The sequence below is a fragment of the Brassica napus genome, chromosome C3 (assembly GCF_020379485.1).
Source record: "Brassica napus cultivar Da-Ae chromosome C3, Da-Ae, whole genome shotgun sequence".
Classification (NCBI taxonomy): Eukaryota; Viridiplantae; Streptophyta; class Magnoliopsida; order Brassicales; family Brassicaceae; genus Brassica; species Brassica napus.
Genome location: NC_063446.1, coordinates 738,654 through 765,234, shown reverse-complemented (window position 1 = coordinate 765,234; position 26,581 = coordinate 738,654). Strand labels below are relative to the sequence as shown.

Genomic DNA, 26,581 nt, shown 5'->3' with positions numbered 1-26,581 from the left:
CCTCTTCCTCCAAGAGCTGTCCTGGTCAATCTCGACCAGGTAATGTAGTTAGGACCTTTCAGGATGACTGGAATCCTAACTAGCTTGTGCTGCTCCATCTTTGCTTGCTATTGTCCAGCGGGTAAAAAATAAAAAATTTGCCAAGGAGAAATTTGAATTTCTGAGGCTAGGCAAGAGAGAAAACAAGGGAAGCCAAGATATGTTCTCTAGAAATGAAGAAAGTAAACCAAACAAGTGAAAGAGTAAGGTGAATAGAGTAAATTTGCGGAAGCAGTTTGGTGTTCAAGAGCTTGGATGCTCTGATACCATGTTAGAAATTGAAGAACATAGTGAAGAACAAGAGAGAGAGATGTTTAATCTAGAAAGTAGAGAGAGATAGAGTAAATAAGGAGAATCTTATTTGCTTGATTAATTTGCTTATGGGAACATCTCATATATATAGGGGTTACAAGTATGGCAAATGGTAGATGAGATATGATAAACTAATAATCCATTGTCTTGAGACTTTAACCCACCATACATGCTTGTCCTTTGTAGTGGCATCTCCATTGTCTTGAGACCTTAACCCACCATGCATGCTTGTCCCTTGTAGTGGCATCTCCATTGTCTTGAGACCTTAACCAACCATGCATGCTTGTCTCTTGTAGTGGTATCTCCATTGTCTTGAGACCTTAACTAACCATCTTGTTTCTTATTGCTTCATCTTCACACTTTTGACATAGAGTCCAAGTTTGTTTTATACATCACACTTCTCACGCTTACGGCCGGCTTTACAGAAACAATAACTTTACAAGTTTATATATGTTTCAAATTGAAAAAAAGATGTAAGAAAATCAACTTAGATAAGTTGTTTGGTTCTTTTATAGCACAATATCTTTACATTTGCTTTAAACTCTGGACTTCAATTAAACCAGAAAAAAACACCATGTGTAACAATAGCATTCACACGGCGACGAACATTACAACTATTAAAAAACAAAGAGAAGCTGGAAATGAGCAAACAGGTTACTTGTAGTAAAACCTTAAGCGATGAGGAAGGGGAGGACAGTGAGCATGAAGGATTCGTAAGTGAAAGTAGCTGACCCTGAGTATCCTGTGTCCTTCTCCTTGAACTTCTCTGTCAGTCCCTACAATTTTCCATCATCAAACAAAATCAAAACTACTAACCTCATATCGCCAAACCACATCGTGTAGTAAACAGTTGATGATCAGGACTTGTGAATGAGATACAGCAACATAGTAAATGATAGGCGTACCTTAACAGTGAGACAGCACCTGCATCAAGCCAAATCAGAATAATCAACAACAATCAGAACAAAAAAAAAAAAAAAAAAAAAAAAAAAAGGAAAAAGAGGGTATAAAACGAATAACTTACTCAATGAAATTATCATACTCAATGGCCCTATTCTTGCCTCCACTTTTGTCAAATTTAGAAACTAGAAGATCCAAAATCACAGGAGAAACTGAGAAACCAAGGCTCAGAAGCGCATCTCTCAGCTCATTCACATCTATCCTTCCGCTCCTATCCTTATCAGACCTCTCAAAGATAGACTGAACCAAATCACATGAGTGTCAGCTCCAACCAATCTTGCTATCCTACTAAAACATAAAACAATCAAAAACTCAAACTTACCCTCCAGTTCTGAAGACTGTAGAAAAGTGCAGTAAACTCCTTAGGTCCTGCCAACATAGAGATTGCACAAGTCATTACAAGATAGAGCAATACATATAACTTGACAAACCAACAATCCTTGTCCGAATCTAGAAAACTTCTATGTACAACGTCACCAAGGATATACAGAAGAACCCACCGATCTTCATGGCATTGGTGTTGGTGAACAGATACATAAGAAGATGAACCGTTCTCATGCTGAATCTCTGTTGACACGAGGAGAGAGCCCCTTGAAGCTCCTTGTCATCGATGAACCCACTTCCGTCCTGATCCGCAGCTTGGAAGCAAGCCACTATGTTCGGATCCGTCCCCGGAGCAAAACCAGAAGGAATCAGAGAAGCGAAGGGGCTTCCATAAGATCCCTGAGGAGGAGTATAGCCTCCATATACTCCACCGTGCCCTGAAGACGCCGGACGAGGCGGTGGAACAGCTCCGTAACCACCGTATTCAGAAACCCCTTGCGGCGGAGCAGCTCCGTAACTAGACTGCGCCGGACGTGGAGGCGCAGCACCGTAGCTCCCGTAATCTGAAGGTCCGTGCTTCGGCGGAGGTCCGTAACCGGGACGTGGCGCGGCGCCGTAGCTGGAAGCTTCATGCGGCGGTGGAGCAGCTCCGTAACCTCCGTAAGGCTTCTCCTTTGGCGGCTTGTAGTCCCCTGACGAAGCAGGCGCGTAAGGTGGAGCAGACGGCGGCGCGTACGGTGCAGACGGAGGCGGCGCGCCGTAGGACGGAGCAGAAGGCGGCGCGGATGAGGACGGCGGCTTAGGTGCGCCGTAGGGCACGGCGTAAGGAGAGGAGGATGCTGATGATCCGTACGGCGGATTGCTTCCTCCGCCGGAGGAGTAAGGTGGTGGCGGTTGATTACCGCCGACGTAACCGTAACCGTAGCCTTGACTCGTCGGAGGGTAGCCTGACATCTCTAGAAACGGAAAAAGGTAAACACTTTAGCAAAAGAGATCGAAGAAGAGAATTGAGTTGACTTTTAAAAGCTCTGTTTCAGACAAAAGGAGGATTCTTTTTACTTTTTAGGACTCTATTTTTAGCATTATTTACAAATCATGCCATTGGAACTGGATCTAACCGACAAATCAAGTTAAGAGGTTTTCTCGAGTATGGTTTAGTAACAAAACACACAAGCGATTTTGTACCTCAACCGTGACGGAATCTGGACTCAAGACGGTGGCGGTCGTCGTACTGCTCCTTATTCACCATCGCTAAAGATACAAAACTGCGAAAAACACAAAGCTTTAAAATTTAAAATTCTCAAACCAGAATCCAAGAAAAAAAAAGACAAAAAATTAACCTTTCTTTGTAATCGGTCATGTTAAAGATCGGGTGTATAAACACACCCGAGAAACTCAACTCGTCGGATGAACTTGGTTCGGATCCTCGTCAGTGAACTGATCATCTCCACTTTCCATCCATCAGCCTGCAGAATCAAAAATCCAACAAAGTAAACATCTTTGTAATGACAAAGACAAGATTTTTTAAAGCTTCAATGAAGAAGAACATCTTTGTAATGAAAAAAACATCTTTGTAATGAAAAGACGATTTTTTTTTAAGCTCAAACTCAATTGTAAATAAGCTTCAATGAAGAAGAAACATCTTTGTAATGAAAAAAAAAAAAACATCTTTGTAATGAAAAAGACAAGATTTTTTAAAGCTCAACAAACTCAGTTGTAAATAAACTTCAATGAAAGAAGAAGAGTTGTTCACAAACCTTGAGTAGCTTCTTGGAGACGCCAATCAGAGGACCAAAAGCAGACCATATCTTTGTCGGAATCCAGTGTCATGAGATCGATTTGCCTTAATACCCTTACAAGAACTCATCACCATGGCTCCGATTGGTTTAGGCTGTTGTGGCTGTGACTTTTAAAATCTTTTAAAGTGATTGGGAAAAACTAAATTTTGAAGACAGAAAGAAGTCAAAGCCACAACAGCCTAAAGACAATCGGAGCCATATAAAAGATTGAGAGAACAGGGGAGAAGAGAACACAGAGACTTAGTTATCTTTTTTTTCTTCTCTGATCTGTGAGGGATTTGAGAGATGATGAACAAGGAAAGAGAGGGAGAGCTTCTTACTTATAAGGAGGAGCCAACGGTCATATTTTTTGGAAGGAGGAGGAGCCAACGGACATATTTTTTGGGGAGTTGTGTTTCTGACCGTTGGAAGATTAATTAGGTTTTGGTGGTAGTTGTCAAGTTGTTTATATGAATTTACCACAGATCAGATCATTCAATTCCCTCCGCCTGGTTAATGAATTTCAATTAGTCGATGTCCAGAATCTTCTATTTCAGATAAAGGAGGTTACTTTAGTCTTTAGGACACTGCTTTTTGAAGTTATTTACAAAGTATGCCATTAGAACTGAATCTATCCGACAATCAAGTTAAGAGGCTTTCTCTAGTTCGGTTTTGAAACTCAAAAGGTTCTCTTTTTCAGACAAAAGCTCTGTTTCAGACGAAGGAGGATACTTTACAACATCACCAAAAAAACACTATATTGAAGCTTTGACTTTTCTAAGTTTCATATTTTTATTTCCATTTTGGTCTATATAGTCACACATCACTTTTATGATTCATAAATATTTTCTCGTTTATTGTTTTAATCCTTAAAAAATTATATCTCATAAATATTTTAAATTTTATTTACATGCTTTAAATTTTACACATAAAATTAAATAAAACTTTAAAATAAGATTTAAAATATTTTAAGTTAGATTTAGACAATAATAATATACAAAAAAAAAACTTAACAAAAGATTTTAAAAAATTACATAAAGACATAACTATTGCACAAATTTAAATATTACAACAACACTAATAGTCAGTTAAGTTTGATCCGGAACCTTGAAATTTTCAAATATTGTCCAATTTTTTTGTGTAACTGAAGATGGTTGTTGTTGTTGTTGTTTTTGATGTCTTTTTCGTACAATTCTTTCTTGTTCATATCTAATATATTCACGAGTATTAATATAATTGAAAAGAAATTAGTCTTTTAGCAATATTTTATGTTTCTCTTTTACTTTCTTGTTCCGATCTGATGTATTTACAAGTATCAATATTACCCGATTTCAACAACTTTTAGTTCATAATCTACAAAATAAAAATGATGACTATTTTTAATTGGAAATGCACTAATAGATCATATATGCATTACGAAAATCATTTATGAAATAATATGGTATTTTGTTTGAGGTTTAATATTAATTAAGTCATTTTTATTTAAATTTTTATATTTTAATAAAATGTTTTATTAATTAATATTGTTGCAATATGTTTATATATGTGTTAGTTGTTTACAAAAGTTTTATGAATTCAAATTATTTATGACAAATATAATGACCATATTATAAAATATAAATAGTTTTGAAGTTGAGTTTGAAGTTTTGCTTTTGGAGAAGAACACATTAAACTTCAAATATAGAGTTTTGGAAACATCAAAATAGAGTTTATTTTTGGAGATGCTCTCTGTGTTTGAAGTTATTTAGAGCATGATTATCCCTAAAAAATTTAGAGGGTTTCTTACTTTTTTTTTTTGATTTAAAAAAAATAAAAAAATCGATAATCGCGGACCGCCACGTGTCAGTGGGGTCCGCGTACAGTGCAGAAAACCCACTTAACTCGATCCTTATCTGACGCCTTTTGTGATCTGTTTTTGCTATTTCTGTGGGTCCCATGAGCTTAGAAACTCCATTATCACCTGCAATAATTGTGGTCTTAGACTACGTACATTGGAGCTGTTAAGTGGGTTTTCTGCACTGTACGCGGACCGGTTGAAAAAATAAGAGGCAAAACAGTGAGGCTGTTGAATGCTTATTTGGATTCAACCGGTTGAAAACACCAAGTGGGACCCATTTTTAACATGTGTCTGTCTCTTATTGGATTTTGTAGATTATGTTTTTTTTTTTCTTATCTCAATAATTCAACAATTATTTACAACTAAATAAATTTATTTTAAAAAAAATTATATATCAAAATTCATAATTTTTTCTATTCTATAAATAGAAACTTGGTTCATTTGATTTGGATACCAAAAAAAACTTCAATTTCTATTATAATTTTCTATCACCCTATTTTTTTAAACTCTTGAATAAATCCTTAATTATATAATTTAAAAAATCTATTTAATGATATTCATATTTTTTATTTTTGTTATTTGTTAAAATGTAATTAAAATATCTTTTTATTTTATATTATTTTAGTTAAACTAATTGAAAATTCTTAACAATTAAAAAAAAATAGGATAGGGTGTTGAATTTTATTAAACAAAACTATTGTAGAGTATAAAAAATGAACGAGTGTTAAATTGATAGGTGGAAGAGAGAGACAACAATTTGGAGCGTAAAAGTGGAAATTAGGATGTTAGAATTTTTAAGACCAATGTTCATAGTCTTACAAACTATGCTATTAGAACTCAAAAAGTTCTTATAGTGAGGCTTTCCCCTCTACGGGGATGTAAGGGCTATCGGACCAGTCCGTTATGGTCCGAAAAGTCGACAAAAAAAAAGAACTCAAAAGGTTCTCTTTTTCAGACAAATGCTCTGTTTCAGATAAAGGAAGATACTTTAGGACTCTGTTATTGCAGTTATTTACAAACTATACCATTGGAACTGGATCTGACCGACAAATCAAGCTAGAGACTTTCTCGAGTTCGGTTTAGAAACTCAAAAAGTTCTCTTTTTTGTCTCTCTTTCTCTCTCTCTCTCGACAAATCTCGATCTCTAGGAGGAGGAAGAAGAAACAGAACAATGTCTTCGTCTTCTTCGAAGAAGCAAACCCTCTTTATATCGACATTGATCATCTCATGGTACTCCTCAAACATCGGTGTTCTTCTCCTCAACAAGTTCCTCCTCTCGAATTACGGATTCAAGTTCCCTATTTTCCTCACAATGTGTCACATGTCCGCTTGCGCCATCCTCAGCTACGTCTCCATCGTCTTCCTCAAGCTCGTCCCTCTCCAGCACCTCAAATCTCGCTCCCAGTTCCTTAAAGTCGCCACTCTCAGCATCGTCTTCTGTGCCTCTGTTGTCGGCGGGAACATTTCACTCCGTTACCTTCCCTTGGTTATTTTATGACCCTTAAGAGAGAAGCTTGGGTTACTTATGGTGCTCTTGTCCCTGTTGTTGCAGGCGTTGTCATTGCTAGTGGGGTAAAGCTTCTTTTGTTCTTCCTCTGGTTTAGATTCTTTTAGTAGTAATAATGCCAATGTTTGATTTGAATGAGGTTTCTAAAACTTTGACAAAGGGGGAAAATTTGAAGTTTGAGTCTTGTGTATATCTAAAACAGGTTTTAAGCATTTTTATTTTTTTTTGATCACGTCAGGTGTAGAATTTGGTATTAACATCATTTTGGGATCTCATCTTAACCTTTGAGCTCTCTCCTTACTTTTTACTGCAAGGTGATTTTTTTTTACTGTCTGTCATTGTATTATTGTTAGGAAGCTTTATCAAGTGGTTTTGGTGGTCTCTTGTCTGATCTTTGATCTAAGATCTAAGCACCATTCTCTCTACTGCAGGGGGAGCCAGGGTTTCACTGGTTTGGTTTCATTATGTGCATTAGTGCTACTGCGGCAAGAGCTTTTAAATCTGTTCTTCAAGGCATTTTACTTTCTTCAGAAGGGTAAAAAATATTTTTAGAATTAACTTTGTTACCAACCAAAAGATGGGTGCATTTGATATGCAATAATATAGTTGACAAAAAAAAAAAAAAAGATATGTAATAATATAAGAATATCCGTTTTTTTTTCTTATGCAGGGAAAAGTTGAACTCGATGAATCTGATGTTGTATATGTCCTCTATAGCTGTTGTTGCTCTTCTTCCAGTCACGCTAGTTATGGAACCAGACGTGATCAGCTTGACCTTGGCGCTTGCAAAGCAACATCAGTACATGTGGATACTTCTTTTGGTTAACTCTGTAATGGCCTATTCAGCTAATTTGTTGAATTTTCTTGTTACAAAACACACAAGCGCCCTCACTCTCCAGGTGACTAAACCTATGTGCAGGCCTCTTATCAAGCTCCGATCCTTAGGATGTATTATTGTGAGATAACAATGTTAGAATGCAATGAATGCAGGTTCTTGGGAATGCTAAAGGAGCAGTTGCAGTGGTGATCTCGATCTTGATATTTCAAAACCCGGTTACGGTTATGGAACCCGGTTACGGTTATGGGTATTGGCGGGTATTCCATAACGGTCCTTGGGGTGGTTGCTTACGGAGAGACAAAACGCAGGTTTAGATAAGAACTATTCACCAGCACAGAGCTTCTCTCCTTGTGTTTGGTTCTTCTTCTGTTCATCAAGAACTTATTAATTTAGGACCTGCAAGTTTGGGGGATTTCAGAGATGACAATGTCTCAATAGTGATTTTTGTAACTATTCTTATATTAAATATGTAATATATGTAGCTGACTATATTAGATTCTAGGATTCTATGGTGAGATGTCATAGTTGTTTTCTCAAGACAGCTTCCTTTGTCTACTACGATGAGATGCTAATTTACTATGCAAGAATATTAATCCATCCATCCTATGGTTATATTTAAATACTACCACCTGTTGGTGTTTGCGTTATATTTAAAAAAATAAATATAATTTTTTTGTTGTTCACAATATGTAAAACAATATGCATTGTGAACGAATATTTTCATTATTTTTGTGATCACAAGATGTAAAGTAAATGTACTATAAATTTATAATGACTTGTTAACTCAAACGTAAGCATGAACGTAACTATACTGCAAATGATTGAAAAGCTTTCTTTAACAATTTTTTAACTAACTTTCTAGAACACTTACTAATCATGATTTATTTAAATAGCTTATATATGCGGATTTTAATTTATGGACGGCTTAACATTTAACAAGAATAGTAGGAAAAGTTAAGCTTCCATTTACTTTTTATGCATAGGAATATATGTTCTGGCTTGTCGCGGACGTGCTAACCATCATCAAACTAAACATTCTGTTTGTCTTCTGCTTTCTTTTTAGGGGAATATGGTCTCTGAGCAACATTATTGCTAGGACTAATTTTTGAGTCCTTAGTTTATTTTATTATGATTTTTAAGTTAAGAGACAATGTTAAGAAACAATAGCGAAACTGCAGATTATTGTTGGGACTTTATGTTGTCTCTTAGTAAATAAATTGTTTATTTTAATAAGTAATGACATATAAAAGATGTGTTTAAAATAAAACATATAAGCTTTGGATTGAGCTTTGGATTTCGATTTGGGGATGGTAGGTTCTACGACGGACCGGAACTCAAGCGTACCGACGCAAGTGGAGTGAGCTTTGGATTTCGATTTGGGGATTTCGATTTCGGGATTTCGATGTGGAGTGAGCTTTGGATTTCGATTTGGAGATGATACGCCGTCTCAAGATAGGTTTTCGCCTTCGGAGAAGATGAAAGAGAGAAGACCCGACCACAAAAGAGTTTCGCGTCTTCGATTACATCTCCCAATCGCATGCTGCCAGCTAGCCTTAAGGACGAAGGCGAAAACCTCTTAGTTAAGGCCCGTTTGCAAGGTTTTTACATGTTTTTGATTTAATTTTCGACCCAAAATACCTAGGAAACAGGCCTAACAAACGCCGATAATGTTGCCCTTATAGTTTTTTTTTGTTTAATTATGTCAACTAGTCTTAATTATAGTTTAAAAGTCTTATAAGGACTAAACCATCATGACTGATTTGAAAATGATAGAATTAAACAATATTGAACAAGTGAAGAAAATTTAGTGAAGATTTTTAAGAAAATGTAGTCTTCAAAGACTATTGAACTTAATGCTCGATATTAGATCTTCGAACCTTTCAAGGTGGTTCATGGAGTGTTCATTAGAAAGACCATGAAAAAATTGCTAGCACACAACAGTGAATTACATGGGTTTCACCTCAAAGTCACTTCTTAAGTAAATAAATTGGAATATTCTAATAAAAATTTCATTTTAAGCAAGTTTTTCTTTAATATTAAAAGGTCATTTCATAACAATTTGTCATGTCCTTGCATATTTGTATGACTTGAGTAAATAAAATATTTTTATTTTTGTTTGTTAATTTTGGAAATATTAGCTGTTAAAATGTCAACGTAGGCGAGACCAGAGGTAGGTCAAGCCTTCATTCTTAAATGCAATTGTAGACATTTTAGGGTTCTTAAGTTCTTACTAACATGTTAGAGTTGCAAAACAATATATTATACTATATCTCAGGTAGTTGCAGTAAATGACTATATAACATGGATAATACTTTTGAAAAATATGATACTTTTGTAGGCATGGTACGTAGTTCAATTTATTGCGCATTCTGTCTAAATAGCATGGATTTTGATCTGTTTTTTATAACATCATATTATTTATCTAGAAACACACTGTTATAATTTGCTAGATATACACAAATGGGAACAAAATTAGCTAACTACCCAAAACCATAAAAAACTCATGTTCACTATAGAAAATTGTCTCCCCGTTTTACCCCTGCCCGAAATTTTCATATTCTTTCTCTTTCTTTCCCAGAACTCACATCTCTATCATTTTCTCTTTCTTTTCAAATGTTTTCACCATTTTCATTTCAAATCAATATATCTTTTTCTTAAATCTCCAAATCAACACTTATTCTATTTATGGCAATAATCATACGGTCACCTTTTCCTCTTCTTAAACTCCAAACCTTCCAAAGGATTTTACCGACTCCACAATCTGCAACTTTTTCATAAGAGAGAAAAAACACAATGTATAAAAAGAAAAGAAACACAATAAATTATTAATAGGCTAACAATAGACATTTAATGCTAAGCTGAAACAATATACAATTGTTTGATTTATATATAATACAATAATTGTTAACCGTTAAGAATATATCAGTTGAATAGATAAACTACTAAGCTAGCACGATAATTTATTTTTTACCATTTAAAAAAATATATATCAAGTGTCGATATGTATTTTTGAGATCTTGACAACCAATTTTAAAAAACGATAACATGTTTTATAACAGCTAACCAAACATGTATCGGTTAATGGAAACATATTATATAAAATGTAATTGCTAAGTTTTGATGTGCAATGTTATATGACTTATTAGACCGGTAACCAATTTCGTACCATTTAACAAAATATGTATCAACTAATGTCGCTATTTAATAACATCTTACAAATCATTTTAAATATCTTTTAAAAAAATTGTAACAGCTAAGCAAATATTTACCTTCTCACTACACTGGACTAGCACCTACATCATCTTCATCGTGGTCTTCACCAAACCATTAACTTCCGAGATCCGATTCTCAAACTCTGACAAAAACCATCTCTGTTTCGATCATAAAAGTAGATGAACAAGATAAAGGCGTCTCCTATATAGTCAATTTCCTCACCAATCGCTGTGTGGTGGTTGTCAATCTTGACTTTCTTGTCACTGGATCCTGTCGTAACTGTTGGATCTCTCACCACGGTTCAGATTCTGGGTTGCGGACTCTCTAACTTTTGAATCGGATTCGGGAGGCGGGGAAACGAGGGTGGATTTCTTATCGCCGGAGATGGTTAAAGTCGCGTAATCGCCGCCGTAGGAATAACGTGAGTGACATTGTTGACGTCAACATGATCTGGAAGGTTAAGTACAAAATTAGCAATGGATCCCCAAGTGATATTACTTTAGAGTAAACTCTAATTTTGAGTAGAGATAGAGATTTGAAATGTAAGAAGAACGAGAGAAAGAAAGAAAGAAGAAGATTGTTTGGTCAGGGGAGAGATGTAGAGACAAGAAAAAGAAAGAGAGAAAAAGAAAAGAGGGTTTGGGCAGGGGCAATATTGGATTATAGATTTGTCAATAATGTCATCGGGTAGTTTGCAAAATATGGTCGAAATGGTGTATATACACCCTAATTTCTCCTGTTTAAGCCAGTTTTAAAACACTGTTTACATATGATATTTTATTGATTTTCCAAAAAGTGTTATTGAAGTAGCATGGATCTTCTAAATAGCATTAGTTTTGATGTGTTTAATTTCTCCTATAGATTACATTGTCTTTTTGAGAAATACTATTTTACATTATGTCACGTTATAAAAATCAGGCTATTTATTATAATTATCATATTACAATTGTGTTTTTATGGAGTTCTGGTCCTAGCTGACAAAAAAAAGGACTTCTGGTCCTTTACATGGTCATCTACTAACATCTTTTTTTTTTGGTCTAAATCTATTAACATCTTTTGAACTGGTGAAATAAAAGAGATAATTAATTAGAAACAGAAAGAAACTGTTTTTTTTAAATGAATTTGCAAAGAGGTTATTTTATCGTAAATATTAAAAATATTTTTTTCCATTAAAGACTTACAAAACATTCGAAATGTACTACTTTTAAAAGATAAAAAGCTGGAAAAAAAATTCTTAGCTCGAGCGTAATCGGGAAGTGGCTGATGATGTGGACATGAAGAGGTGGGTTACTCGGTTCTAGCGCACAGCTGACACGTGCCGTTAACCAACGAGCTCGTGCGTTTACCCTCTTTCATCATTCTTGAGTTTCCATTTGTGGATGGTTAAATTATATTCTATCCGAGCTTTGTTATTCAGAAAAGATGTCATGATATAAGTAGATAACATTAAAATATAGATATGACCAAAAAAAAAAAAGATGAGTAATGAAACCAAACACCTATAAACGATAGATAATATATCTAATTTGTTTTATAATTAGCTTGACTATACATTCTATTATTATTCAATTCACCATCTGAATTTTTTTTGTACTTTCAAGACTTTTAAGTTCGCTGTTCTGATAAAAACTAGACTCTAGCTAGTAAAGACCAATAAACCCTAACATTAAGATCAACCGTACAAAACTATAAATCATAAGCTTATAGTACGGGATCAAGATACGACTAAGCTGATAGTATTTCCTTTACCCTTTTTATAAGTTAAATGAAATAATATGAAATGAAGTGATGATCACAACAGAAATGTTAAACGTCATCGATTTGATCATATAGTGTCGTTTCTTCTTACTTTGTATTTGTTTGTTAATTCAATATTACTTCTAACTTTGTTTTTTTTGTTAATTCAATAGTACCTTTAAATAGTATCTAGAAACAAGGGTATAGTACATGTGATGATAGAAAAAGGAGTATTGCGAGGAATTTTATTTTCATGGTTAAATGCGTTGAAAATAGTTATACCGGAAAGAAAGACAATTATTTGATCGATGATTGTGAAAATAGTCTGAACTCCGTTAATTTTTTTAAACATAATTAAATCTGATTGTGATTTTCTTTTGTTAATCTCTGACGGTTCTTTTAAACCTTTATCTATTTTATTTGGAAGAATGATGGATTATCAAACATCATGCAGGAAATTTCATGAGGGAAATCAACAAAACTAATAAATCAATGATATCTAAAAGAAATTTCCTATGATGTATGCATACTTTTTTTTTTAAAAGTGTATGCATACATTAATTTGGTGATATGTTGAGCTGATGCCCTTAAACCATGCGTTCACATGTTGTAGAATATAACTGAGAATAGATGGATTATGTATCAAAGTAGGTTACATTATACATACAAACAATATTTATAATGTTATTTGGGCTCTAAATGTTAAATAGAATTAAATGCTAGTAATTCGAAATTGATTAGCCATTTTTAAATGACAAAGCAAGATTAGCAACAGAGTAAAAATTAATTACCAGTCATAGCTTTGAATAAAATATCGATTATCGAGTGTTCTATAACTCTAGTTATCAAGGGAAGATAGAATAATAGATAAGGTTGTACGATAAACCTCGTGCCCTACTCGTTCCGGCACGAGACTGCGTGTGGAGTGTAAGACAACTTAAAAAAGCTTTAAAAACTTCCTTAAGACATGGAGCTATAAGTACCAACTACTTGGAGACATAACTAGCTACATCCATAGACTCCATCTCAAATTCGGTCTTATCATCAAAGTCTCTCTCTCTCTCTCATCTACTTAATTTTCTTTCTAGTTCATTCCTTCAAATAATTGAGAGGACAATAATGTGTGCCTTAACACCAATGTTTCCAAGTAACCAACAAGAATGGTACTCTACTTCAACAATGGAGTATCCATGGCTTGATTCCTTCTCTCCTACTCTCCCTTCTTCTCTTTATCCTTCTTTCGACCAACTAGATGAATTCAAGAGCTATAACATCAATCTTCTTCCTCATCATATGAATCTTGCTGACATAAATGGTACTAACAATGATCAAGAAGAACATCAAGGATCGGTTTTGGAAAAGAAACTGAATCACAACGCAAGTGAACGCGACCGCCGTAGAAAGCTAAACGCCTTATACGCTTCACTTCGTGCTCTCTTGCCTCCTTCTGATCAAAAGGTTTGTGCTCGAAAGAAATCTACAAAAACCCGTCAAGATAATTAAGTTTTATAATCTTGAAATGAGTATAATATATATATATACTTCCGTTTCACAAATAGTGTTATTTTGATATTTTATCTTGTTACACAGAATGTTAGTTTAAAATTTCAATATAGTTTCATATATACTCTAACGTTAAAATTAATTACAAATGTTTTAATTTTATAAATAAATTTATTTCTCTCAAATATTATTGGTTAAATAAATATACTTATTAGTTATTACAGCTATAATCAAATTTTTATCATTTTCTTAATTCTATAAAGTCAAAATGAAACTTCATAAAACTGAAGGAATATATACTAAAAAGACTAACTAAACAAAACCCTCTTTTGATCAATGATTATTTATTATTTATGCAGAGAAAGTTGAGCATTCCAAAGACCATAGCGGGAGTGGTGAAGTATATACCAGAGCAGAAGCAAGAACTTCAACGTTTGTCTAGGAGGAAAGAAGAGCTTATGAAGAGAATCTCCAATAAGACAGAGACTTTGAATCATCAACAAGAACAGCTGAGAAATAGAGCATTAATGATGGAGTCAATAGATTCTTCTTCACAAAAGATCGCTGCAAATTGGATCACAGACACAGAGATAGCCGTCCAGATTGCTACATGGAAATGGACATCTATATCAGACATATTGCTTAGGTTAGAAGAAAACGGGCTTAATGCCATAAGCGTCTCTTCTTCGGTTTCTTCCACTGCAAGGATCTTCTACACTCTGCATCTTCAGGTAACTTGACCAAAGAGATCTAATGAATATTTACATAAAGTTAAAAGAATCAAATTAATATCTGATCTCTTGTTGTCTTTTTGTTTGTTCTTTGCGCAGATGAGAGGAGGTTGCAGAGTGAGACTGGAGGAACTCGACGGTATGCTATACGGATTACACCAATCATATTGAGAGAGGAGAGTTTCAAGGACTGAATCTTTTTATTTAATGTTATAGACTTTTATCAGATTTTAGTACTGTAATCATCTGTAACGTCTTCTTGTTATATTTTTTCTCTTATTGTTAAATTAATGATACTATTTGACTCAGAAACTTTATTCAATGATCATGCAACTTTATGAGATTTTTATAGCAGTTGAATGCAGTTATTTAACTGAATACTGTACAGTTAAAGAAATCCCATGGAATGGAAGACATAAGACCAGAGCCATCACCAGAATCATTGTCAGGTCCACAGCCTCCTTGACGACTCCATGTGAAGGGATGTTATCTAAGTTAGATATAAACCCAACTCCACAAGTTCCTCTCTCAGACAATATCTCCTCCAAATTAGCAACCTGCTTTAACACAAAGAACCTTAGATTCTCAAAGACGAAACGTGATGTTGGGTGTTTGTGGAAATATCTCAGTGAAATGACCTGAGGTTTTAAATAAGACGAAGAAGCAAGATCTTTTTCGGATAAGCCATTAACAAGTTAAGAGAGAACAGAGCTTGGTGTTGTGGAGAGAAGCTTCGGAACAAAAGCTTGAACTTTTGGATTTGTAAGCTAATTGATCTAAAAACATACGATTAGAAAAGAAAAACCGATTTCTACATGGATTTTGAGTTTTCAAGATTAAAAACTCAACATGAGCACCAATCCGAACAGATAGGAGATGATAGAGATTAAAAACCATTTAAATTAAATTTACATAACATAGTCAAATGGATGTTGATTGTAGGATGGAGAAGGATATATTGATGGTGCACATATCCGAACACTTCTGCTAACCTTTTTCTTCAAATACCAGGTAAGTTAGTTTAGTACTAAACAAAAAAAATGTCCCATAGAACAGTTTATCTAGATGTCAACTTAACTTCAATATTTTGTTTTGACAGAGAGCCTTATTTGATGCTGGTTGCATATATGTTGGTGTTCCACCTCTTTTCAAGGTAATATAAACTACGATCTTCAGCACATTTTTTTTTTATTTAGATCCTTAAATGTATTCTCTTTGAAAAACGACCACGTTGAGAGGGGAAAGCAAGCACAATATCGCTACGATGATGCAGACCTTAAAAAGATTACAGCAGACTTCCCTGCAAGAGCTTCCTACAGCATTCAAAGGTTAAAAGGTAAAAATGTTTATACACAAAAAAAAACTAGTGTAGGCGGAGTCTTTTACATATAACCAAATCAAGAGTTTAATTGCTAATATCATTTTGCTTTTTGCAGGTTTGGGAGAGATGATGCCTGAGCAGCTTTGGGAAACAATGATGAATCCAGAAACAAGGATCTAGAAGCAACTCGCTGTTGATGACATAGCAGAAGCCAATATATATGACTTTATCGTCTCTTATGGGTGCTCGGGTAAGTTTACCAACTCTACCTACCATATTTGTTTATCACAAACTTAGACAGCATTTGATATTTTCTTAAATCTCAGGTTGATTTCCGGAGAGAAATCATAAAAAATGCAGCGACTAGGATAAATCTGCAGCATCTCAACATATAACAGGAAACGCCTGGAGATTGGTGAAAGTATATTTTTCTTTCCACCTTTTGGAGACGTCATCTTTAGATTATTTTAATCGGAGACATATTATTAGTTCCTCTGGCGATGTTGACGTATTTATTCTGGTGTAGTCCGTTTGAATAGTGACTGGTGTTGCTTCGACCAGAAAAACATGCTTCGCACAGTTGAGATAAACATATCCTTTCGTAAGAGTGCACTTAATCTCTGGTTAGCTCCGTGGCTCGTATGTCATAATTTGATAAGAAGTTGACCACTTATTCTTGCGGCTCTCATGTAGTACAACCTTTTTCTACAAGTTAACAATGTTGGGATCCCAACACATGGCACATGCTAAAAATAGAATATTTCATCGAACTTTAGTCTTAGAGCAATTCCAACGCTAGAATCTAAAAAGTTTCTAAAAATTAAAGAAATTAAAGAAAGAGAATGAACCGATCCTTAAGAGCACCTTTAACCCTAGCGACTTAAATTGGGTGCTTAATTTTTTTTTTTTTTGGTTTTTTGATAGATTAAAAAAAAATTAAAAACGAACCAATCGCGAGCCGCCACGTGTCAGTGGGACCTGCGAAACAGTGGAAGACTCGACGCTTAATCTGGCGTTTTTGGCACCTCTTCTTCCTCTCTTATGGTGGGGCCCACCACTTAGCACTCCATTAAATGTCTCCGTTAAAGATGCTCTAACTTACACCTTTAAGAACCTCTTATAAACTTCAACTTCCCATGTCATTCTGCATCTTGTTCCACGTGTCTCTATCCAAATAATTAAATTATTTTATTTAAATGTAAATTTAATTATTTAATTTAGCTATTATTATTTGGTTTTTAAGAACACCCCTTTAAGTAACTAACCGTTGTTGTTGCTCTAAGCAATTCTGACAAAAGTATTGCCCATGTGTCACTATTAGATTGGTTACTAGAAAATTTATCGATAAAATAATATTGAGCCGATTAAATCTTAAGAAACAGAGAAGTGAAGATTGGAAAAACTTTAAAGCAAAGATCTAAACCTTAACCGGTAAAGATCGCCGATGTTGATGTTTTAGATTACCGATAGCATAAACTAGAAAATGAATATTAAACAAATCCGGATAATTGTATTTAAACTAGCCATAATCATCGAGGCAGACATAATCATCGAGGCATAATAGAAGAGGTTAAAGCCAGAGCTGACCAACATATTACTGAGAAAGCTAATGGTTGCTAGAGTATGAGCCTGAACACTGGGAGTCGGTTGCCGAAAAAAACTTTTGGAAAAGAAGACCTTGTTTCTTTCTCTGAAATATAGTTTAAAGAGAACTTTGTTTGACTGATAATTTGAAATATTTATTACTTAATCATAATACTCTAAATATAATTAATTGGGCTTAATACTAGTTTAGGGCCCTAGGCCCAACAATTTGTATGGTTAGAAATGTCTTTTTACATGTCTAGGGTTTTAAGATTTTCACTATAAATATGATTTGTTTTTACAAGCATCCCCTAGCCACAACACCTAAGAGCACCACATAAAACATATCAAACATTCCAAGAGACAAGGTATCCCTGGAACAAAGCTAGATCCATTATAAGGTATTCGAATTTCTATCCTAAAATCAGTTGGTGATAATTATATATTGTGTATTCTACAAAACTATACCTGGTAGATGAACATTCTCTTAGAATAATTCTCTTAGAATATAAGGATTTGAGCCTAAGTGTAGTATTAATCTTTTTTACAATAGTATAAAATATGTCAGATCTTTTTACAAAACTAAATGTTTTCCAAGAGCACAAAATGAAATTTCAGATTTTTTAACTAAGATTGCGAGATTTTTTCATAGTGAACTTTGTTACATATGTTGTTCTATTCCGGTCTCGTTATCTAGACCATTTCAAGTTTGAGTAATAGAATAACCGTTCGCTGTAAAAAAACTAAATTGTTCAAAGTTTTCTGAGTTCATAAAAAATACAAATCATACCATAAGATTTTGATAAAATAAAGTTTGACTATATTAAGAATAAAATATTTAAATTCCTAGAGAACTAGGAACAAAAAGCTTTATTTTTTTCTCCGTCTTAAATCTTTCGAAAATTTATCTTAAAACCAATTGATAATAAGCAAATAATGGGTGAATGGTCTTTCATGTACCATGTTAAAAGTTATCATATTGAGATTTTTGACTCAAAACCAGTGTTTTTAAAACCGGACCGGAAGCTGAACCGGAAATATTTTGGGTCACGGTTCAATATGGTTCGACCGGGTCAAACTTGGTTCAATAATATGGTTTAATATTTTTTTAGTATGTAAATATAAAATTAATATTAGTAAACATGATGCATAGTTAAAATATAAATCAATTTTGAACATAAAATATTATAAATATAAATTAGTGTCTTGTTTATATGGATGGTTTATAGATTTTCGATAGTTTTAGTGGTTTTTATTGGTTTAATAATTTTGAAATATAATCCGGCTATGTGGCCGGTTCATGGTCGAACCAATTAATAGACCAACCCGACTATATAACCGGTTCACGGTCGAACCCGGTCCAACCATCGGGTCGGTCCGGTTTTAAAAACACTGTTCAAAACCAATTGATATTCAATTTCTTTCCAAAACCTTATATTTAGTATATTGATGATATGAATTATCATTAAGAATTAAATTTTAAAACATAATCTAGTCAATAAATTAGGAAATCATTGATAATATCTTTCCTTGATAAAAACATAAAGAATATTCTTTGCACATTAGAAGATAGTTACTAGATCTTAACAATATTCACGGATATATTCATAATTTGTTTCCTTCTTTTAAAGATTTTTTTCTAGTCGTCAAAATAAATATTTTTTTCTTCTAATAAATTCATTAATTAGAGAAGTAAAAGCATATCTACTAATTACCGCTGGGTATAAAAAGTTAAAAACTGTATATAGATTTTGAATCTCTCTTTCAAACAATGAGGCAAAAAACACTGTAAAATTATTCTTTTTTGTTTGTCCTTGGCTCAGTGGTTATGGTTTGTTTTGTACATAGTTTTCGTTGTTTTGTCCGTATAAATAACTGATGGTTTCATAAATTTTCTGGGTAAATGAAGGAACATCGCTCATGATTTCATATTAGTAAGGTTTCTCTTATTATGTCTCTCTCTTTCGATCTCGATTTTCTCGCGTATTTTCTGATTCGATTAAAGTTTCGATGGATGTGTCGATAGGGATGATGTAATTGAGACATATCGAATATGTTGTGCTGTTTGGTTTGGTTTGGTTTGTTTGTTTGATATTGGATTTGATCCAATTCTCAAAATCTGATTTGATTCTGCTCTGTTTTGTACATTCATACATGTTTGGTTGCTCTTTTTGAATATTAAATCAGAATCTCTCTGTTCTGTCTCTTTTTGTCGATGATCAATCATTTCATTTTGTGTTTTCAGAAAAAAAATTGCATATAAATCGATTTAATAACTTGTTTGTTGTCTTCGTTATTGGATTTGAGAGACCAATCAATTTTGTAAATTTGCAGCAATGTCTTGTGGAGCTGTAAGAAAGGTTACACGGCAAGATATCAAAGTGGTAAGTTTCTTGTTGCAATTGAGTAAGAGGGATTGTGTTTTGGGTTTATCCTAAATGCTCTATGCTAATGTGCGCAGGTTAAAGCTTCTATGGAAAAGGAGGACAACGACGACAACCTTTATAAAGACTGTGTAAAAGGTGGAGGAGGCGCTAGTGTATATATCACTTGGCTAATTGGTGATAAGGTGAGACATTATTGTCTGTTAACATTTTTTTTGTATGTGTTGTTTTGATGTTTATATTCTCTTCAGAGACCACTTCATGATGTGATGGGATTCAAAAAGGAGATCAATGATATCAAAATCGACATTGCTCTTCAATGGTATGTTGTTTTTTTTCCCTATTGTCTTAGTTACTCTGAACAAGATCCTATTGATCTCATCCAATGTTGTTGTTTATAACAGGTATGTAGATGTATATTCAGACACAGTATTAGGATATGCTAATGGCATCCACACCGTTGATGGCGGAACACACATTGATGGTGCGAAAGCTTCAATAACAAGAACTATCAACACCCTTGGTAAAAAGAGGAAGTTTGTCAAGGTATAATAAGACCATTCACATCATTAACTAGTTTTGTCTTCCAGGGGAGGCATGTCTGATGGTAATATAATTTTTTGTTTTCAGGACTTAGACTTAAGTGGGGAGCATATTAGGGAAGGCTTGACTTGCATTGTCGCAGTTGTTGTTACAAAGCCTGAGTTTGTAGATCAAACAAAGGTACATAGACAATATTGATCGTGGTCCTCTTCTTTGGCAATGATATATCTGTTTAAAAAATAGTGATTTTTTTGCTAATGTATTTGTCACATATAATCTGGAAAAAGAAGAAATTAGGAAACCCAAAAATCAGGGAAATTGTTGACAAATCAGTCCAAGAGTACCTAACGGAGTATTTTGAATTGCATCCAGATGTATTTGAGAGCATTTACACCAAATCCTTTAAGGCTTACCAGGTATGATATTGGTGATAATACCTATTGATACTACTGTATCTTCAGTTATTTTATCTATATTTTTTAAATTAAATGACCATGCCGACTCTTTCTATTAATAGAAAGCTTTGGCATTGAAGAGGGCAAGGAAAGTGATTTTAACGCCGCGCACCATTCCTCAGAATCTGACCAACAGCTCTTCTGGAAAATTTGGTATGTTTTAGTAAATCACAACATGAGTTATGTATTATGATTTTTTTTTGGGTACATATAATATGAATGAAAAACCTGGGGGCAAGTCCTAAACTCTGATGTTAAACAATCATCCTACTCATCACCACGAGTATTGCACTATGGAAGCATACACATGGTTCCAGTAATAAGTAGTGTGGCTAGAGATTAGATCTCGTAGATTCAGAGTGAGAATTATAATAAGGAAACAATATAGTTTTTAATTAAAGTTTTTTCCCATGCCTCCAGAAATATTTATAGCCATAGGAGAATCTTCAGGTGGCGCTGCTAAACATGGTGATAATGACAGGCGTTTCCAGGTAATACATTCTTTTTGACTTTAGATTTTATATCTTGGGCAATAAGACAACAATACTCCGCATTCATGCGGACTATTGTTGAATGCTTGAGAGAAAGCCATACTTTTAGGATTTTATATCTGTGCAATAAGTAGAGTCTAGACAGCTCGTGAGAATTGTCTGAAAGAGATGGAAACAAGGCATTGGTGACTCTTTATGAGTATGCCAATGCCTACCAGCCAAAAAGACATCTGTCTTGGTGGCTCTGATGGTTATAATATCTATCTCTTGCCAGAGCAAAAGGACACTGGAACAGCCTCTGAGTAATGGTGCAGCAGTCTCGACAGCTCCTCCTGGAAGATCGTTAGAGAATACTATTGATTCAAGGGTTGACAAGAAACGCCAAAAAGTTGTTCCATCCTCACAACATCCCTCCTCTTCTTCACGACAAACTGTTGCTGCTGCTTCAAACCGACCAAACCGTAAAGATGTTGGCGCCAAGACCCTCAAAGGTGTATCCACTGGCTCTAACAAAACCAAACCAGTCATCCCAGTCGGTCCTGGTTTCCAGGCTGAAATTCCTATTTGGATTGCGTCTACCAAGAAGGGGAAGTTTTACGGTAGTCCCGGAGATTCCGACACTCTTAGGTGGATTGGAACGGCTGTTTGGCCAACATATAGCCTAAAGAAGAAAGATCACCACAAAAAAGTCGGTGAAGGGAGACCAGACTCTTGCTCTTGTGCTAATCCAGGATCAGTTGATTGCGCGAAGCTACACATTAAAGAAGCAAGGGAGCTTCTAGAAAAGGAAACTGACGGTGCTTTCTATACTTGGAAGTTTGATGAAATGGGTGAGGTGGGATCAAAATCTTGGACGGCCAAGGAAGAGCAAAAGTTTGAATCTCTTGTGAAAAAAATTCCTTTGTCTAGTTGTGATGGGTTTTGGAAGTATGCTTCAAAGGCTTTCCCAAGGAGAAGTGAGAAGGATCTCATTAGTTACTACTATAATGTTTTCCTCAACCACCGTAATACCGACGATGACCACTATGGTGACTTCAACCACCGTAATACCGACGATGACCACTATGGTGACTTCTTAGCGGATCACAGGTAACTCAAGTTTCCAAGTTCTTAATACTTGATGATTCAAGAACATGTTACATTTCCCCCTTAAACTTTTCTGCCATAGGATTTTTTTCAAAAGAAATCCCTATAGGGCAAATGCACCAATCTAAAATGTTTTTTTTTCTTTCTCCAATTCTAAATAGGTAGCTGTTTTCTTCTTCATGAACCTTGTTACCTTGTTTCACTCAAGAAACAATCTTGAATATTTTCGAATTTGGCACCTTTATTTTCTTAGATCCTTTGAGGATACGTGGACTAAAATGTCTATCATTTTCCTTTTTCTCTTCTTTGTGCATTAAATTTAATATCTAAACTTGCATTAAACTAAATCCAAAATTATCATCGATGTGAGTAAACCTCAAATATCTTTTGTAAAATTTCTGATCGCAATCCATCCGTTCCATCGCAATTCAAAATAACATCTCTCCATGAGACGTATCATAGTAATAGTCTAATGTTATGCATTCTATTCGCCATTTCCAAATTCCGATGAGAAGACCGACCATCACGCAGATTCTATCCCGCGATGAAACAAAAAAAACTTGATCGAAACTCTAATATACAAAGCGAATCAAATACATCTCTATTCCATATCTACACATTTGTTATATACTTTATTCATCATCAAATGTGATCTTCATGATCAGTTATCATCAATGCGAGCAAACCTCAAATATCTTTTGAAAGATTTCTGATCTCGCAGTCCTTCTGTTTCATCGCAATTCAAAGCAAACTTTCACCACGAGACATACATAGTAATAGTCCATGTTACCGATTCCATTCCAAATTTTGATGGGAAGACCGACCGTTCACGGATTCTATCCCGCTATGAAACATAAAAAACTTGGCCTAAACTTTAATATACAAAGGCAAATCGAATACATCTCTATTCCATATCCACACATTTGTTATATACTTTATTCATCATCAAATGCGATCTTCATGATCAGTTATCATCAATGCAAGCAAACCTCAAATATCTTTTGAAAGATTTATGATCTCGCAGTCTTTCTGTTTCATCGCAATTCAAAGCAAACTTTCACCACGAGACATACATAGTAATAGTCCATGATACGGATTCCATTCCAAATTTTGATGGGAAGACCGACCGTTACACGGATTCTATCATGCTATGAAACATAAAAAACTTGGCTTAAACTTTAATATACAAAGGCGAATTGAATACATCTCTATTCCATATCTACACATTTTGTTATATACTTTATTCATCATCAAATGTGATATTCATGATCAGTTATCATCAATGCGAGCAAACCTCAAATATCGTTTGAAAGATTTATGATCTCGCAGTCCTTCTGTTTCATTCATCATTCCAAATTTTGATGGGAAAGCCGACCATTAGACTGATTCTATCCCGCTATGAAACATAAAAACTTGGCCTAAACTTTAATATACAAAGACCAATTGAATACATCTCTATTCCATATCTATATAAGTATGCACATTTGTTATGTACTTTATTTATCATCAAATGTGATCTTCATGATCAGTTATCATCAATGTGAGTAAACCTCAAATATCTTTTGTAAGATTTCTGAGCTCGCAGTCATTCTGTTTCATCGCAATTCAAAGCAAACTTTCACCATGAGACGTTCATAGTAATAGTCCATTTCTATAAGTTTAACATCTTTTTTTCTAAATCAAATCAAACTACTAATTGTTCTTGCAATATACTCTCATAGTTTCTCCGTATTTCAATAATCCTAGGATTGAATATCCAAATTAAGTGATGCAGATGTTTAAATTCGAAACATTCTCATTTGATATAAAAAGAGATATTTGGTTTTATTCAATTCTTCCATGAAAACCAATGCATAAAGATCAACTAACAACGCCAACCAAACATTTCATACATCCAAATTCCAATAGATCTGAATGAAAAATGGAGATCTGAATCAAGGTACAACGTCATCTCTACGTACTGGATAATAAAAGGAAACTTTTCCTCACTACCATGTAAAGAAACTACCATTGAGAGGTGTTGACGAATCTGTCCATAACCGATATAAGATTCCCCCAAAAATACAGTCAAAAATCTAAAATAGCTACCTAGATTCATGGATGTGCATGAAAATCTTCTTAGTCTAGAGGTTTGATTAAGAATTCATTAATGATTTTATGCCATGAAGTCAGAGTTTCAAATTCTATTAAAAGACGAAATCACACAGATTTATAGAGAAAATACTTAAAACATATATTTAATATGGTGGAAGGAATACCGTTAATCGTCATTCTTATAAGTGCTGTCAAACGTAAATCCGCATAAGGCATATGAAATTGTTGGCTGTATAATCGTCTGTAATATTTTTCATAGTTTACGAAAGCATAATTATTCATCATTAAGAAAAAAATTCATGGGTATGTTTTTAGGGGAATTGATTTCATATAGTTAGTGCCAACTCGAAATAACCAATTCGAAAGATGAGTTATGTTTAATATAATTAAAATTGATATTTTCCTATATCAGAAAATTTGAAAAACAAACATAAACTACACAAAAAAAATTGAAGTTTTTTTGTTAATTAATTACTATTTTACTAAAACTCAGACATGCGAGGAGGCGAAGAGGAGCAATCACGTCCATGCACTACGAAAACTTAAGGTTAGTCTTTATTCAATAGTTAAGCTTATTAGTTTTTTTTTTTTGAAAAAATTAACATGTAATTAGGTTTTTGAAAAACATGAGGTAAATATATATTTTATATATATATATATATGTATATGTATATATACTTATCATAATTAATGTGTAATGTAAAATGTAAGTAGAAATTAAGTTAATAACTATAATTACCTAAATTTCATATGCTTATATTTATTTTTTGCAAGAATCGATGAAACTGCTTGAAGCTTGAGGCTGCAAAGGCGAGGTGAGGCGAGCGTCTTCCTTTGTGCAAACGCCTAGCTCACCTCTTCTAGGCCTCGCATAGGCACGACTGCTAAAATACAATCTTAATAAGAACTACCTGAATTGAAATCAAAACTAAACCAAACCATCCCTAATGCGTTTGATATTATATTAATCTTACCATTTATTTAGATGTTTGTGTCAGGTATGAGATAAATAATTTTCTTGTACAATTTTAAAAGATTATAACGTGTGTTATGATATTTACAATTTTATGTAATATGATATATATATTTTTTTAAAATTATGTTTTCATTCTTTTAAATCTACTGAAAAACAATAAAATTTATTGTTTAAGGTTTTTGGGTGATGATTGTTTTTGGTTTTAGTTTTTGGTTTTAGTTTTTGGTTTTTTTGATTTTGTAGTAAAATTTTTAGTTTTTGAAAAACTTGAATGATGGTTTTAGATTTTGGTTTTTAGTTTTAAAAATATTATTAATAGTAAAATGTTTATTCTGGAAAATTAAAAAACATTATAATAACACACATAAACTTATTTAATAAAATTATTTTAAAGCAAAAACTTGAAAATATAAAATAAAAACTATCTTGAATCCCATAAAGATGCGGAAATTTGATCTCGAATGCATTCCATACAGTGCACTTGAGTATAATCTAACAAATAATCAACCTCTTAGGTATTGATTGTTTAGATGATTTTTAGTTTTCTGTTTTTGGTTTCTAGTTTTTAGTTTTTGAATTTTCATTTTGGTGTAGATTTTAGTTTTTTGAAAAAATTGAATGGTAATTTTTGATTTTGGTTTTTAGTTTTCTTTTTGTTAACTAATAACATGAAATATTATCAAATCTAAAATAATTATTTTGGAAATAGTAAAACACAATATAATTTCATCAAAAATACTTAAACAATTTATAAAATTCAAAATAATTTAAATATTATAAAACAAATATTAATAGCTATATTTTAAAATACAGACAATAAATTACACACAAATAAATGTGTAATACTTATAATTAAAAATATAATGAA

General features: G+C 33.7%; 3 protein-coding genes and 1 pseudogene across 9 annotated transcripts; 3 read left to right on the top strand and 1 right to left on the bottom strand.

Annotated features, from left to right (window-relative positions):
• Positions 1-825: 825 nt before the first annotated feature.
• LOC111204224 (probable calcium-binding protein CML50) lies at positions 826-3,720 on the bottom strand. 2 transcript variants are annotated; one of them, XM_022698473.2, is made up of 8 exons: positions 3,393-3,720; positions 2,976-3,101; positions 2,821-2,900; positions 1,812-2,591; positions 1,634-1,680; positions 1,376-1,551; positions 1,257-1,275; positions 826-1,127 (listed from the first exon to the last, which is right to left on the bottom strand). In XM_022698473.2, the coding sequence occupies exons 4-8, from the start codon at positions 2,587-2,589 to the stop codon at positions 1,023-1,025; spliced, it is 1,125 nt and encodes a 374-aa protein (XP_022554194.1). In that variant the 5' UTR covers positions 2,590-2,591; positions 2,821-2,900; positions 2,976-3,101; positions 3,393-3,720; the 3' UTR covers positions 826-1,022. The 2 variants fall into 2 exon arrangements, with proteins under 2 accessions (XP_022554194.1, XP_022554195.1); XM_022698474.2 differs by lacking the exons at positions 2,821-2,900; positions 2,976-3,101; positions 3,393-3,720 and having other exon boundaries at positions 1,812-2,653.
• A 2,341-nt stretch (positions 3,721-6,061) lies between these two features.
• On the top strand, positions 6,062-9,290 carry LOC111203727 (annotated as a pseudogene).
• A 4,230-nt stretch (positions 9,291-13,520) lies between these two features.
• On the top strand, positions 13,521-15,087 carry LOC111204223 (transcription factor bHLH101-like). The gene is made up of 3 exons (XM_022698472.2): positions 13,521-14,003; positions 14,408-14,779; positions 14,879-15,087. The coding sequence occupies exons 1-3, from the start codon at positions 13,665-13,667 to the stop codon at positions 14,948-14,950; spliced, it is 783 nt and encodes a 260-aa protein (XP_022554193.1). The 5' UTR covers positions 13,521-13,664; the 3' UTR covers positions 14,951-15,087.
• A 2,911-nt stretch (positions 15,088-17,998) lies between these two features.
• On the top strand, positions 17,999-25,847 carry LOC111204221. Of its 6 annotated transcripts, none has more exons than XM_022698463.2 (12): positions 17,999-18,085; positions 20,019-20,068; positions 20,146-20,253; positions 20,320-20,390; positions 20,473-20,614; positions 20,699-20,791; positions 20,899-21,027; positions 21,129-21,219; positions 21,487-21,557; positions 21,832-22,646; positions 25,231-25,284; positions 25,512-25,847. In XM_022698463.2, the coding sequence occupies exons 2-12, from the start codon at positions 20,021-20,023 to the stop codon at positions 25,528-25,530; spliced, it is 1,641 nt and encodes a 546-aa protein (XP_022554184.2). In that variant the 5' UTR covers positions 17,999-18,085; positions 20,019-20,020; the 3' UTR covers positions 25,531-25,847. The 6 variants fall into 6 exon arrangements, with proteins under 6 accessions (XP_022554184.2, XP_022554185.2, XP_022554182.2 ...); XM_022698464.2 differs by lacking the exon at positions 17,999-18,085 and adding an exon at positions 19,442-19,618 and having other exon boundaries at positions 20,902-21,027; XM_022698461.2 differs by lacking the exon at positions 17,999-18,085 and adding an exon at positions 19,442-19,618.
• The last annotated feature ends 734 nt before the right edge of the window (positions 25,848-26,581 follow it).